Raw genomic sequence first — 14834 nt, 5'->3', positions numbered from 1 at the left:
GAGGTCCTGTGTACACACACGATACTCGACAAACATTCTCTGAATGGTTAACATGTATGATGGAAAGCCTCCGTGTGGGCAGCACAGGTATATCAGATAGATCACTGCCACACTGCTGTAAAGTAAGCCGTCTGTCCGGTGTGAAACAGCCTCCGTGGTTGCTAATGTAAGGCAGAGGAAACTAGTTTCACATGTGCTTTCTATTGTACCAGGGAGGAAGCGAATGGAGTTTGCCTATAATGCAATTTTTTTTCACTTCACTTTTTTTTACTCAGTAAACAAACAGACTTGTCTGGATCATCAGATCACAGGGCTGAGCTGAATAAAATAACTTGCCTTTTTTGGCATCTATGGCTTCTATTCTTATTTCGTTTGGTACCTCCTACATATGTGGTTAGAGATGGAGACATTGCATGTAAAATAGTCAGCAGACACCAAGGAAGTCCATTGTATTATTTATTTAATGCATCATAAATCAGCACAGTATTAAAATAACAAATTTCGAAAAATATATACAGTTGGAATTGATTGACACATCTCTAACAAATATTTAATCTCAAACATGGGATATGCTGTTTTAATGATCAGTTGAACATAATGAATGGAATTGACCAATCAAAAGCCTTTGTCAACAAACCCTTAAGGATCTAAATCAAAACTGTGCCGCAGAGAGAAACCTTGTCTGTAGTCGGTTACCTTGCAAGCTGAAGAAGGATCTAGATATGGTGGGTTTAAGATAGAGATGGTTGGATCCAAATACTGCAAGTGTATAACAGAGATGGTAGGCTCTAGATACTGAGCGGAGCACTGTGTCTACATGATGTGGTCCAGTGTATATAATGACGTTTAAGTTGAAGTTTATATATAAATAGTGAATCTGTTGTGGTCTTTAGATGCCATGTCTTGGAATCACCATCAGAAGCCCCAGTCATAGGATCTGTCCCTACTTGACCAACATGGCTGCCTCCAGACTGGCTTCTAGCCAGCACTCTCCTCCTCTGTCGCACGGTTGGAGCAGTAATCCTTGATACCTGAGCAAGATGATATATGTGTTGAAGATGGAACATGTGGACAACGTGTGCGCTTGTGCGCGCACGTACATTATTTACATATGCATTTAAATAGTTGCTGTTTTGAATGCACGTCAACACATTTTTCCATTTGTACTCATTTGTCAGTGTGGGAATGTGTTTTTGGACCGCCCACATCCAAATATCATTGCTATTACTTTTCCCTTCTAAATGCAAAAAGAGAAAAACTTCCCCTGTATTGAACATTTCTGAATCATGTTTACATGCTTCCTCTATCTGCCCAACACTTCTTCTTTCATTCCATTTAATCTATAAAATAGAATGCCATTTATTCACAAATGTCAAGTCAGCAATTTCTGTACTCTTCATAGGAACTGTGCGTGGATGCACGTCAGTGCATATCCCTGCATGCGCGCGTGTGTGTGTGTGTGTCTGGATGCACGTGTTCATACTCCTGTATGCGTGCCTGTGTACTCACTTTGTACTATGCTGTGGTAGGCAGCAGCAGCAGGTGAGTCAGGTACCTCAGAGAGGAAGGACTTGCCCTCGTCACAGCTCCTGCCAATCCTGGGGTCCAGAGGCACGCGGCCCAGCAGGGGCAGATTCAGCTCCTCGCACATCTGCTCAGCGCCCCCGGTGGTAGGGGGAAAGATCTGCGACGTGTTCTGGAAAGGTGGGTGCGGGGTGGGACAAGGGGGATGGGCAAAGGTCAAGGGAAGATGGGGTTGGGAAGTGAGGGTTAGGGGGTAGGGGGCACAGGGCATTGTGCCTCCTAAAAAGTGCTGTGTGTATATGTGTGTGTGTTGGATTTTACTTTGCATTTTGGACAGACAAATCCACTCATGTTCTCCACCACTCCGATGATAGGCAGCTTCACTTTCTGGCAAAAACGGATCTCCTTCCTCACGTCCTGTAGAGATACTTCCTGTGTGTGTGTGTGTGGGGGGGGGGGGGGGGTGAGGAGGAGGAGTTATAGTTCAGTTCCCGTGGCCTGAAAGGACCTGTTGTGTTGTAAACAAGTGTAGGAAGTAGGACCTGTGGTTCTCCACCACAGCCAGACGTCTACACAGACAGTTTCCTCCGTCTCAGACTCAGGTTGTGCCCTGAGCTTCTACAGCATGTGTGAGGTAGTCATGGCCGGTATGGTTACCTGTGGGGTTGTGATGATGACGGCTCCGTCGATGTGGGCGGAGCTGAGGTACTGGACGATGGAGAGGTGTTCATCGGACGTGCCGGGGGGCGTGTCCACAATGAGGTAGTCCAGCTCCCCCCAATCAACATCCCGCAGGAACTGCTTGATCATGCCTGACAGAAACAGAGGCCTGCCATATTAAATGTAGTCATTAAATCTGCCCAAACAAAGCTCATCTAAGACACACAAACTTACCATTCTTCTTGGGGCCTCTCCAGATCACAGCATCATCAGGACTGCTCAGCAGGAAGCCAATGGACATGACAGCGAGGTTATCCTCTACATACTGTAACACACACACACAAGTCAGGCCTCATTTAACATACATGTTGGGAATATTATACATGTAACGGGGAAATTTGTGTTGAGAGGGTCAGACTCACCACAGGAGACCAGCCAGAGCCACTCTGATGGACCTACAGACAGACAGGCACACACATACACACAAATGCAAAACGAAATACTTCATTTCCATAGACGACCAACCACCATGAACATAATCAAAGCAGGAGGAGTCTGATCTGCGGTGACTTACCTGTTCCCCCTCCAGCCCCATGATCCTGGGGATGGATGGACCACAGATGTCCACATCCAGAAGAGCCACCTGCACACACGGATCAGTTTGACAGTAGCATGTGTCAGGGTTAACAACACTAATCCTAACCCTTAACTCTGTGTACATCACAGTCAGCTCTATAAACATGACCCTTTGTGAAACAAAGCATTAGATGAGCAGATTATACATGCTGTATTGTGCTTTCAATCAACCACACCGCCAAACCCGTGGTTGGATTTTTTTGGTGTGTGCTAATATTGAGGAACTGGGCGTGAGTGAAATCACTCAGGTGAAAATATGTATATCTTGATATACAAGTTGTTCATTAAAATGTTCTCATTATTAATCAACACTCATTCAATTTCAGGAAGGATGCACACCTACACGAGGTTTGATATCTTTGTATACAAAATCAGGAACAGGATCTTTGTCTACAAAATCAGGAACATCCCATGCAAGTCATCGACAAAAGCATAAACAACACTGATCATGTTCACTCAGGGGCGGCGGCAGAAAATGTTTTATGTAAGTCCTGAGTGGGTGCTAGATTATTGACAGGGGGAGCTGCGCAATATGTTATATATAAATTAAAAACTATTAATAAATGAGCAATATTTTTGGGGGTGCTATCGGGGTGCTTTGGTCTTTCTTGGGGGTGCTGAAGCACCTGCTAGCCCCTTCTTCGCGCCACCCATGTGTTCACTGATCATCAGTTCTGTCATCACAGAGGGGCCGTTTTATGCAAGTCTTGCTGAGCTGCAGTCTGCCTTGTGAACACAAGAGGGCATTGTTTTCCACACACAAGAGACAGCCGAGACTGACGGAGACTTGGCTGCAGCCCTATCAGGCTTCTACTGCCATCAGAAGTGAGGGAGAGGGGGAATGTGATGGATGGGAACTCAGATGGACGGCAGCCTTGTGTGGCGACATGTGGAGTGGAGGATGTGTTTGTGTGTGTGTGTGTGTATGTACGCATTGGATCTGTGAAATAGGCCTGGCCCTTCCCTTCCCCTTCAACCAATGGTGGCGCCACATACCTCCTTAGTGCCGTCACTGGCTAGAGCGTGGGCCAGGTGTGCGCTGAAGGTACTCTTCCCCACACCTCCTTTCCCTGACAGGACCAGGATCTTGTGCTTCACGGTCGCCATCTTCACTGCTATCTCCGCTATAGCTGAAGGAGAGAAACACACAGAGAGGAGAGACACACAGGGAGAAGGAAAAGATCAAGAGAGAGAGAGAGAGAGAGAGAGAGAGAGAGAGAAGACACACAAGAGTAAGGAAGAGAGACATGACGGGTGAATGACAAACCCTCAGAAGTCATATTACTGTATACAGTTAAAGCAATACAATACAGTTACTGTTGAGTTTAACGGCCTCCTCCTCTCTGACAAAATAAGTGACATGTGTATTTCAGACTGGTCTGTCTGTGTCCTAATATTGGCCATTAGCCTAAGTGATGGTACTGGTCCTGCCATTACCTACCAGGATCTGGAGCTTTGGAGGCTCCTGTTGCACACACGTTCTGGTTGGGACAACCCTGGCATGCTGAAGTCTTCCCAGCCTGCTCACTGCTGGTCCCAGGGCAGTCTGATCAAGACAAGCAGTACAGGGTATCATTATGTATGCCTTTCAAGCTCTGCATCTCCCCTATCCATCTTTAAAGTCCCTTTGCGAACTGTTCAATGCTATACCCAGTCGTTATTCCAATGATCCAACTTCAGTATCAGCATATTACTTAGCAGTAGTTGTTATAGCTAGTCCACCTGGCTCTGGCTGCCCTACTTGTAATGATTTTAATTGGGGTTTATTGACAGTTATTGAGACTAACAGCTACATGTGAAACTTGTTTTGTTTACTAGCATTCAAGCACTATGACCTGTGTTGCAACTTTTTCTTATCTAATGACACTTAGCGTCTCCCTAGCCATGCTAGCATAGCTTGCTAACTTCGTAGGTCGGTCATTAAAGGAGTTACTTCTTGATATTCACCGCACAGCAAGAATACAATATGTGGGTACTACAAATGTAAATACGTATAAAATAGCTGGGGAGCGAAACCCCTCTTTAGACACTCACGTTGAGGAGCATCATTTGGTACGTCTGACATCTTTACTTTGTTAGTTGCTACTGCTGTCATCTGTCCCCCTAGAACTTCTTCGCGATTTAAGGTTCCGCATACGCACACAGTATGTCCCTGCCTGTTGTCCGTAATCGTTTAAAGTTTAAAGTCTAACGAGGTAGTCTATCTTGTACAAAGAAATTACATATTTAGAAGCCAAAAACCTTTTTAGACAATACCAGTGTAGCTCTGTCACGTAGGCTACTTTCCAACATTAGCCAACATTGGCCTACATTGCATGGTCTAAATGCGTATTAATGTACGTATAGCAGTCTTCAGTAATAAATATATGAGAACATTATTTGTCGAATGTCGATAGAGCAATTTTTTGTATGACAAGAACACAGGTCAAAATTGCGTCTTAATGCCGCCATGTATAGCCTATATGCGTACATTTATTATATGAAATCTGCCTCTATTAAAGATTTCTTCATTTTCTGGTTAATGTCTCTTTAACAAAGTGCATTTAAAAAGAAGTAGGCCTATGCAAGATCGACTACACATCCCAGAAAACAACCTAAGAGGCGTGACCAATTTATCTATTCTGTTTTTTGTAACCATTTGAACCAATGGTATACATATATTTGGGAGCGCGTAGTTCGAAAAGGCTTTTTCTCGTCCTATCAGAAATATGTAATTTGTTTGATGAAACTAACCCAATTAAAACGTCGTAGATACGTCTCGTCCAATCCTCAACTGGTTGGGCGTATCCCTTCGAGACCAATTATATTGAAGTTGATGTTTAAACTCAGCGCGCGGGCGGTGCTAAATGAATTTGGGGAGGATCTTTAGTACAGATGCATACATGGATTTGAATTGTAGCCTGATTAACAACTTCACAACATCTCAGGAAGCTAGTCAGCAATATTGGCACAGCGGTATCAAAATAAAAGGACATTTGTTGGTAAAGTACAGGACCACAGTATTAGCATCATTTAAATAATATCTGTTCATGCTAGTATTCGGACAGACGAAAGTTACCTTTGCATTAAATTAGTTAGCGTCTTAGCTTAGCCTGTACTTGGAGTGATTTGCCACTGGAAATGAAAGCGGGCGGTGGTAAGTTTATTTTTAAATTACCAAATGTATTTGTATATATAAGGTTAGCAAGTGTTATATTTATACAGTGGCGTTAAAATCTTAGTACTAAATCTGAAAACATTGATCTGATTGACCTTTTTTTCTACCACTAATGCTAGTCCTCACAGCTTGATGTCTTGACTGTATGCAAGCGAGTTAGAGCTAACTGTTTTATCGAGTTAACCAGAAGTAGGAGCATTAGGTTAAAATGTTCACCAACCTTGCTTTAGATTCACCCAGTTTTGTAATACTCCGTGTATTTGTGTATGCATGTAATTTTTATTTTGTTCGATTCAAATTTCTTTAAAAAAAAGTACCTGGGTTTCTGAGGAGGGAAAATTGGGCGGTCAGTCCAAGTTGGATCATGTCCTACCCCTCTAATACAATGTAGCTAGCTAGCGATATGACTTAACATTTCCTTTATTATATTTATAATATGTAATGTGGTAACGTTTTATTATTAATACCTGGTTTTACTTTTCAATGTACCAACACAACCTTACTATTCAAATGGATTGTACTTGTATTGTATTACTTAGCTACCAAGCTAGCCTACTTCTCATTTTGTTGAGCCTTCAAACAGGGCACCAATTTGGCAGCTAACATTTACGTGACAATTACAACCACAGTCCTACACCAAGACGCGAAGTATACAACCACTCTTGAATAAACAAGTCAGTAAGCTCCTATGGAGATGACTTTCAAAGTGTGTCAAAGGAGACCGTGTATTTCCCTCTTGGACATACCACTGCCCTGCATGTTTTCTAATTGAACTTATTTAACTTTCTTCTTCACAGCACTACACTGTCATTGTTCCAAATGCTTCTCCGTTCCTGTGCGGAAGCGGGTCCGTAAGCGTGCCCCTGTCCTGACCCTACTGTCCCTCCCTGAAGAGGTTCTCCTATGTGTGCTCCAGTGTCTCTCTGCTGAAGACCTGTTGGCTGTCAGAGCTGTAAGCAAACACACACACACACTCCTGGTCTCAAATTCACACCCCAACACTCACACTGTTACACACACTTGCATTTCCTTGTCGGTACACAAGGCAACATCATCTCCATGAATGTGTGCTGCACATCTTGTAACCAAACAAACTGATTGGCAGACACATATTCAAGTACACACAGCAGGCCTTAAGTCCTGCAAATTCAGACCCCGGGAACACTGCATGATTAAAACTGCTAAGACTAAGTGACATTTGTTTCCTCACAGGTGCACTCTCAGCTCCGTGACATCATCGATAGCCACTCCAGTGTTTGGGCCCGGGTCAGTTTCAGGGATACCTGGCCCTCCCCCACAACAGTCTGGCTCTTTGAAAGGTCGGTGTCCCATATCTCCTACTCGTGCGAACACCCCCAACTCTCCATACCTGTATCCCTTCCACTCTGAAAACTAAAGGCCACAATCAATCCCTTCTCTTCTGTTCAGGGCTGCCGAGAAAGGGAACTTTGAAGCCGCTGTGAAGTTGGGGATCGCCTATCTGTACAACGAAGGACGTAAGTCAAACTTCACCCTCTTTCTGAGTACTGTTCAAGGACTCCCATCATCCCATGCTCTGGGGGTGGACCAAAGAGGAGTAGGTTGACCTCCCCGGCGACGCGTGTACCCCTCCTTCACCTCTTCCCCTCCTCCTAGCGTTGCTGTGTGACGAGGGCCGGGCTGACCGGTGTGGGAGGAAGGCGTCCCGCTTCTTCAGCCTGGCAGAGAGCCTGCGCCCGCCCACGGCAGACCCCTTCGTCTGGCTCTTCATCCGTCCTCCCTGGTCCCCCACCGGTAGCTGCTGTAAGGCCGTGGTGTTTGACCGGCTCAAGGCCGAATGTGAAACCAACGTGGTAAGTCGTGGACAGAGCTCAGGGGCGAGCAAGGAACGCTGACAGGCAGACAGGGATGAAAGCCTTCACACTGTCCTTACTTTTGGCTTTTTATTATTTCAGGGGAGGGTTTAAAAGTCTTTCTTTGCATACTAATCATCGTGGCTGATGTCTGGTTAAGATGGGTTTTCAAAGTTTGCCCTCCAATGTGGTTTTGAGAGAGGGATGTCTGACATGTGCCTGGGGAGGTAATGACAGCAGAGAAAGCAAAGGATCCTGCTTGTCTAGGTTTCACTGTTAATGGCCAGACAAGCAGGCCTCAATTCAGTTTTGCTGTCAGAGCAGCAAGAACATCTAATCTACCAGACTGGCCATTTTGGGGATCATCAGTTACGTGTGTGTTATTAGCTGCCAGAGTCACAATTTAAGGCTTTGTTTCATCCATGTGTCTTGTCTTTATTTTTTTCTGTGTAGGAGAAGAAGGGGCCTTTGCTGCATTGTCTGGCCAGGGTTCTGCAGCTCTTTGATGTGAGTATGGGAGACCGAGATTGGCACACAGTGAGAGATGGGACACAGTTTCACACTCAAGTACCCCCCCTTTCCCCCTTCTTTTGTGTTTGGTTGGGGTTGAAACACTAGTTTCAATTAGCCTGTGATCCGATTGTTACCCTAAGCAGTTTGATTAGTCGTCTGTATAAGCAGGCTGGATTAATGTTGGATAACCTTCCGGTCCTGATAGTGGACCAACTGCTCAACTACCGCGTGATGTAGTGTTTCTCTTGCCCATATCCCCATTAAAAAGACATTTCACAACACGTTTGCATATCAGCGTGTGCCTATCACATTAATGAACATGCTACTTTCAGTTCGAAGACGACCGTGTGTAAGGGTGGAGTTTCACCGCTGGCTGTGTGTGTGTGTGTTCCAGGAGGCTGACAGGCAGGCGGAGGCCCTGCCCATGCTGGAGGAGTCTTCCCAGGCAGGCTGTCTGCAGAGCTCCTACATGCTGTGGGAGCACAACCGCAAGTCTGCAGTGAGTACAGCCTGGGCTCACTGTGAGCAGGGTCCACGGGCAGAGGTCATACACCCGAGATGTATAACCCCAACAAGAATGACAGGTTTTTTTTCATTAGAGGGACATACAAGGGACAGGGGGACAGACATTACATTATTGTCTGTCCCTCAACGAAAGGCACTGCTCACGACGGATTATAGAACAAATCATTTTGGTTGCAATTCACTTCATGTGTGTGTTTTTGATATGAAATCCACCATTAACCACCATTCCTCTCTCTCTCTGTCTCTCTTACTGTCTCTCTGTCACTGACTGTTCACTCCCCAGTCATCAGACCCAGGCAGGTACCTCCAGTGTGTACGAACCCTCAGGGACTACGCAGCCAAAGGATGCTGGGAAGCACAGGTGTGTGTGTGTGTGTATACAAACCCTCAGGGACTCCTTGCCAATCATCTAAGGTTGCCTTCTCTAAAAGCATGACATGAAGGGACTTGGTCTCCTCTTCCCCTCTGACTCACACACTCAGACAATGCCACTCGCTCCATCGATTGACTTCACTCTCAGTGTTTTGTCCCCGAGTTATTTATAGTCGTTTTATAATGGCATCCTTGTCAGTCTTCATTGCCTGTGCGCAGGGTAGGGGGGAGTGGTTGTCTGTCGGCTATGACAGCTGCCTTTGAAAAGGCTATTATCAAGAGTCAAGTTATTGTTTCGTCTGGACGTTATCTTTTCCACAATATTTCCCTAATATTGACAATATTGAGAGAGATAATCCTACTAGATTTGATAGACAAATTAGTGTGTTTTGGCACAGCTGGTACAAAGGGGCGTCAAACTTGGCCTGTCTAGCTGGCTGTCATTGACATGACCGTGATCTCTCTCTCTCTCCCCCTTTCTGTCACTTCCTATCATCTATCCATCTCCCTTTCTTTCAACCCCTTCTTCCTTGCCCGTCCCCTCCCCTCTCTGGCAGCTGTCTCTGGCCAAGGTGTGCAGCAGTGGGAACCCGCTGGGCCTGGAGGCCCGGGCCTGTGCTGACCTGGTGGCCCAGCTCTTCCACACCAGCCCCCAAACCCCTCGCCACGGCAGCGACGAGAGCCTCCGGCCAGGCATCAAGGACACCATGAGGTAGGCCCGGCGTCGCACAACTCTCAGCGGTTTAGCGTTGGGCTTTGAGCGTTCCCTTGACGAACCGGACTCGTTACCACTGTCATCCGCTACGCACGGTTTGTTGTTGTGGCAGAGTGCTCGAGTTACTTTATTGTGGATAAGAGATGAGCATTACCCTCCCTTTTTGGAAGGCTGTTTCAGAACGGCACGGCAAGAAGTAGATAGTCTTTCACCACTGAGTTTTGCACTACACCTCACAGGGGAACACGCGAGCATACCCTCTCCATCGTCTCCCGTTTCTCTGTGGGACAGCGTGTGACGTCTCTGTCTCTCTGTGTGCGTGTCCAGGTACATCCTGGTGGACTGGCTGGTGGAGGTGACCACCATGAAGGACTTCTCCAGCCTCACGCTGCACGTGACCGTGAGCTGCGTGGACCGCTACCTGGCGCTGCGCTCGGTGCCCAAGGCCCGCCTCCAGCTGCTGGGCATCGCCTGCATGGTGGTGTGCACGCGGTGAGGCCCCAGGCGCCGCCCCCCGTCCACGATTGGGCGTCTTCCTCCACCTTCCTCGTCCTCCCGTCGGCCTCTCTCTGAACCTTGTGGTTTTGCCGCGTCTCCAGGTACGTCAGCAAGGACATCCTGACCATCCGCGAGGCGGTGTGGCTCACGGACAACACCTACAAGTACGAGGACCTGGTCCGCATGATGGGGGAGGTGGTGTCCGTCCTGGAGGGCAAGATCAGGGTGAGCGGACGGAGAGCGCGCACATGTTTCGCAATCAATCCAAAACGTCCTTTTGTACATGACGGCCATTGCGCTCCAAACGCGTGTCGGCGTGCCTGTCTGAACTGAGGTGACGTGCCCCCTCAGAGCCCCACCCTGCTGGACTACGGGGAGGTGCTGATGTCCTTGCTGCCCATGGAGCGCCGCAGCCTCCACCTGTTCAGCTACATCTGCGAGCTGTCGCTGCTCTACTCCTCGCTGGGCACGGCGCGGCACGCCACGCTGGCCTGCGCCGCACTGCTCCTCACGCGGGCCATGCACCACTACGGTACGCGCCGGCAAGGCGCTCGCATATGCTAACACACACCGTTATACGAGTGCACGAGGAAGATGCAGCGGAGCATATTTGACCCTAGCCTGACCTTTCTCCCCCCTCTCACTCTCCATCCCTCCATCCCTCTCACTCTCCCTCCCTCCATCCCTCTCACTCTCCCTCCCTCCATCCCTCTCACTCTCCCTCCCTCCATCCCTCTCACTCTCCCTCCCTCCATCCCTCTCACTCTCCCTCCCTCCATCCCTCTCACTCTCCCTCCCTCCATCCCTCTCACTCTCCCTCCCTCCATCCCTCCATCCCTCTCACTCTCCCTCCCTCCATCCATCCCTCTCACTCTCCCTCCCTCCATCCCTCTCACTCTCCCTCCATCCCTCTGTCCACAGCTCCCCTCTGGCCCAGCCAGTTGGCTGACTACACGGGCTTCTCCAAGCAGTACCTGGTGCTGTGGACTGTGATGCTTTACGTCAAATGGTAAACATGGTTTGTGTGGTTAACACCAATAAGAGGATCGATAGAAATAGGCGTCCGGCACACACATATGTGTAGTAAACTAGAGACTCTAAACAGCACTGTGGGAAGCGGGCGTGTGTGTGGGGGTGTGGGTGTGTGATGTGGAGGTGGATCTGGTGTGTGTGTTGGAGGGGGTAAGTCAGAAGCATGCTGCAGGGTGAGTCAGACCAGATCGACGACTGCATCTATGGGCCTAGTCCCATTGCCAAATAGACGAGCCACAATAATTACTTTTAAGATTGACAATAACTGAAATGGCAGGGTGGATTTAAATCTCAACTCTTTCTTTCTTTCTCTTTCTTTTTTCTTCTCCCCGGCCCTTCCTCTGTCCATCTCTGTGTTTCAGCTTCAGTGAGGATATCCCTAAAGACTACCGACACGTTTCTCTCACAGGGGTGAAGCAGCGCTTTGAGGATGAGGCCTACCAGCACATCAGCAAAGAGAAGGTGAGACACACACGCTACATGATGAGGCCTAACCCTGGCGACTGCTTTCGGTTACCATAACAAAAGGAACGGTATCCACCATGTTCAGCTGGGCTAGCGCCTCATCTCTGCCCCCCCCCGTGGTCCCCTCCAGGTCATCGACTTCAAGGAGCTGTGTCAGATCCTGGAGGTCCCGGAGGGGGAGCCTCAGCTGCTCCCCCCCAGCCCCACGGCCCAGCTGGCTGAAGCCTACACCTTCCTCTCCTCACCGGCCAGCCACAGCAAGAGGTGGGGCTGGTGGCTCACACCTGCACGAGTGCAAGCGCACACACACACACGTACACAGTCACACTCCTGGGGTTTTCTGGACGACAGCCGCGCCAGCTCTGGGAACGCCGCACTCACCGGTTTGCCGTTTTTGTTTCCCTAGGAGACGAGAGGACTGCCTGCAGGCCCACCGAGGCAGCTTTGTGGCCACGCCCACAGCCGAGCTGTCCAATCAGGAGGAGACGCTGGTCGGCGACATCCTGGACTGGAGCCTGGATACTTCCTGTTCGGGCTACGAGGGCGACCAGGAGGAGGAGAGCGAGGGAGAGAAAGACGCAGAGAGTAAGTGGAGGCGTAGAGAAGGGAGCGATGCCTCTGTTTCATGGTCATCGACTAGATGCCTTTTAGTCCTGATCTGAGCCACTGTGATAAGTTAAGTAGTAGATCTAACTTAAAGATATCATTTTGGTATATGACACATATGTATTGGAATGTGAGAGTAGAAGAGGTAGACAGGGAATGTAGGGGCGAGATAAGGGAAGACATGCAGTAAAGGCCCAAGCCGAAATCGACCCCGGGCCGATGCGTCAGGGCCTTGCAAAATAGCAAAATCAATCAATGGCCTCTTCCTAAGCTATGGAAAAAAGCGTCTGCTAAATGGATAAAATGTAAATACATCCAGCGATGATGCACAGAACCAACAAAGTCTTTATCCGAAGCGACGTACAAATAGTACAAGTAGAAAGCACAGCAGATGGACAGTAACAGGATTTGGTTGGTCGGAACCCTCTTTTTGTTAACCGTGAACTTCCTGTTTCCTGCCCCCTCTCAGCTTCAGCCGTGGCCCTCCACCTGGAGACGGAGCCAGCGGAGAGGGAGCACCGCTGCCGTGCCCTCTCCAGCGACGAGGACAGCTTCTGCCAGGACGGCCAACAAAAGGCGGCGGAGGGCCAGTGTAGCGCCAGGAGGAGACCCCGGGAGCCCCTCGTCTTCACCAGCGAGCCCAGCTCTGGATACTCGTCCGTCCAGAGCACCAGCCCCTCCACCTCCACGCTGATGCCCTGCACCTTCACGGCCGTGCCCCCCGCCTCCCACTCGGCCTCCGCCCACGCCGTGCCGGGCTTCCGTCTGCTGGTGCCGATGCAGAGGCCCAGGTGTGCCGCCCGCCGGCAGGTGAAGAGGAAGAATGCGGCCGCCCACAGCGGAGGAGAGATGGAGAAAGAAGAGGAGGAGGAGGAGGACGATGAAGATGTGGAGGTGTATGCTGCCAGTGTTGGGTTTCTGAGCCTATAAGTGCTGGCTGGCTGGCATGGAGTGAAGAACAGACTGGATGTCTCCCGGACGTCAGTCAGTCAGTGTCCTGCACTGATGTCAGCTGACCTGGCCTCACCCTCTGGACCACCACGAACCGGGGAGCTTTAACGAAAGGGAAAAAAAGAACAAAGGCGGTCATATGAACCAGACCCATGCCTTATGATTTTGTTGTGTTATTTTAGTTTTACGTGGAACATGTTGACAGCCTCTTGTGTGCGTGTCTGTCTATCTCCCCATAGTTCAATAACTTTCATGGATTTCTCAGTATTGAAACCACTGGACTTGACACTGTTACATTGCAGTTCATCTTGCTGTACGCTAACCTTTGAAACGAGCAGCTATTTTGTATCTCATGATAATTCAGTGACCTCTGTAAAGGAAACCTCTGGACATGTTCTAAGTTATTAGTAACATGACGATGTTATAAGAACCACATCACTATTCCTCAATAAGAAAGGTTCTTGATATGCACTGTTCTTCAGGGTTCGCTTCACCTTTTTGTCCAAAGAAAAAGACCATTCTGTAGTTCAGGTTACAGTTTTTTTTCTCTGGCTAAAAGTGTGATTTTCAGTTTCTGTTAACAGATTTTTCCCATTTCATCGAACTGTACACAAGCCAAAGGTACTCCATGGAACTTTCCATGGGTCAGATATGTGTCAGTTGAGTAAAAGACTGAATACATTGAGCCGTGGTAGGATGTATGTCATGTATTGATGTATATGTATTACTTACAGTTTGGTAAGTATACAAAGTGCCCTTACAGATACATCATGTTCATTTTTAGTTGAACTCTTGTTTGACACTAAACAGCTTTTATAAACCATTAATAAGCATTGTCAGCTGAATGTTTTAGAGATGTGAAGCCTGAGATGTTAAGTGTTTATTGTTTAGTCTGTGAAACATGTTGTCACAATAAGGAGCAACGCGTTGCTCACCCTTCCTCCCTTGGGTCCATCTTAAATTGAGTCCAACACTTTTGTTGTCATCGAAGCAGAGCAAACTCTACTGAATTTAAATGTTTAATGGCAACATTTGCTCACGCTCGAACAATCAACTACTATTATATGTATTATCAAGTGGAGTTGCTTTGGCTTCTGTTGGAGAAATGGAGGTTGACACACTAAAGGCGAAATGTTGCTTGATAAGAGTTTAAAAGTACTGTAGATTTACAGCAACTCTAGACACAGCTGACACACGTCGGTTGATGTTTTGAGACTGACTGTAAATACTTTTGTAAATGTTCTGACACACCTACTGTCTGGTAATATGTAAATATGTACAGTAAATGTTTCAGAAAGAAAAGACTGTGACAAGCTGCCTTTACTTGAAATTGTTATTGCTGAATTCC

At 47.9% G+C, this 14834-nt stretch overlaps 2 protein-coding genes across 2 annotated transcripts; one reads left to right on the top strand and one right to left on the bottom strand.

Moving 5' to 3' along the window:
* Positions 1-449: 449 nt before the first annotated feature.
* nubp1 (nucleotide binding protein 1 (MinD homolog, E. coli)) lies at positions 450-4962 on the bottom strand. Its single transcript, XM_047038187.1, has 10 exons — positions 4855-4962; positions 4262-4366; positions 3817-3950; positions 2759-2827; positions 2607-2639; positions 2419-2509; positions 2182-2336; positions 1846-1956; positions 1510-1696; positions 450-1031 (listed from the first exon to the last, which is right to left on the bottom strand). Exons 1-10 carry the CDS (start codon positions 4913-4915, stop codon positions 979-981), a joined length of 999 nt encoding a protein of 332 aa, XP_046894143.1. The 5' UTR covers positions 4916-4962; the 3' UTR covers positions 450-978.
* A 718-nt stretch (positions 4963-5680) lies between these two features.
* Positions 5681-14765, top strand: ccnf (cyclin F). The gene is made up of 17 exons (XM_047039006.1): positions 5681-5956; positions 6775-6929; positions 7190-7296; positions 7406-7473; positions 7613-7809; positions 8263-8316; positions 8717-8821; positions 9131-9208; positions 9777-9931; positions 10262-10426; positions 10534-10657; positions 10784-10964; positions 11354-11441; positions 11827-11926; positions 12060-12193; positions 12336-12514; positions 13005-14765. The coding sequence occupies exons 1-17, from the start codon at positions 5941-5943 to the stop codon at positions 13463-13465; spliced, it is 2367 nt and encodes a 788-aa protein (XP_046894962.1). The 5' UTR covers positions 5681-5940; the 3' UTR covers positions 13466-14765.
* Positions 14766-14834: the final 69 nt, after the last annotated feature.

The sequence above is a fragment of the Hypomesus transpacificus genome, chromosome 17, assembly GCF_021917145.1.
Source record: "Hypomesus transpacificus isolate Combined female chromosome 17, fHypTra1, whole genome shotgun sequence".
Taxonomy (NCBI): Eukaryota; Metazoa; Chordata; class Actinopteri; order Osmeriformes; family Osmeridae; genus Hypomesus; species Hypomesus transpacificus.
Note: the sequence above shows the minus strand (reverse complement) of the source record. Positions and strands in the feature narration are given on the sequence as shown.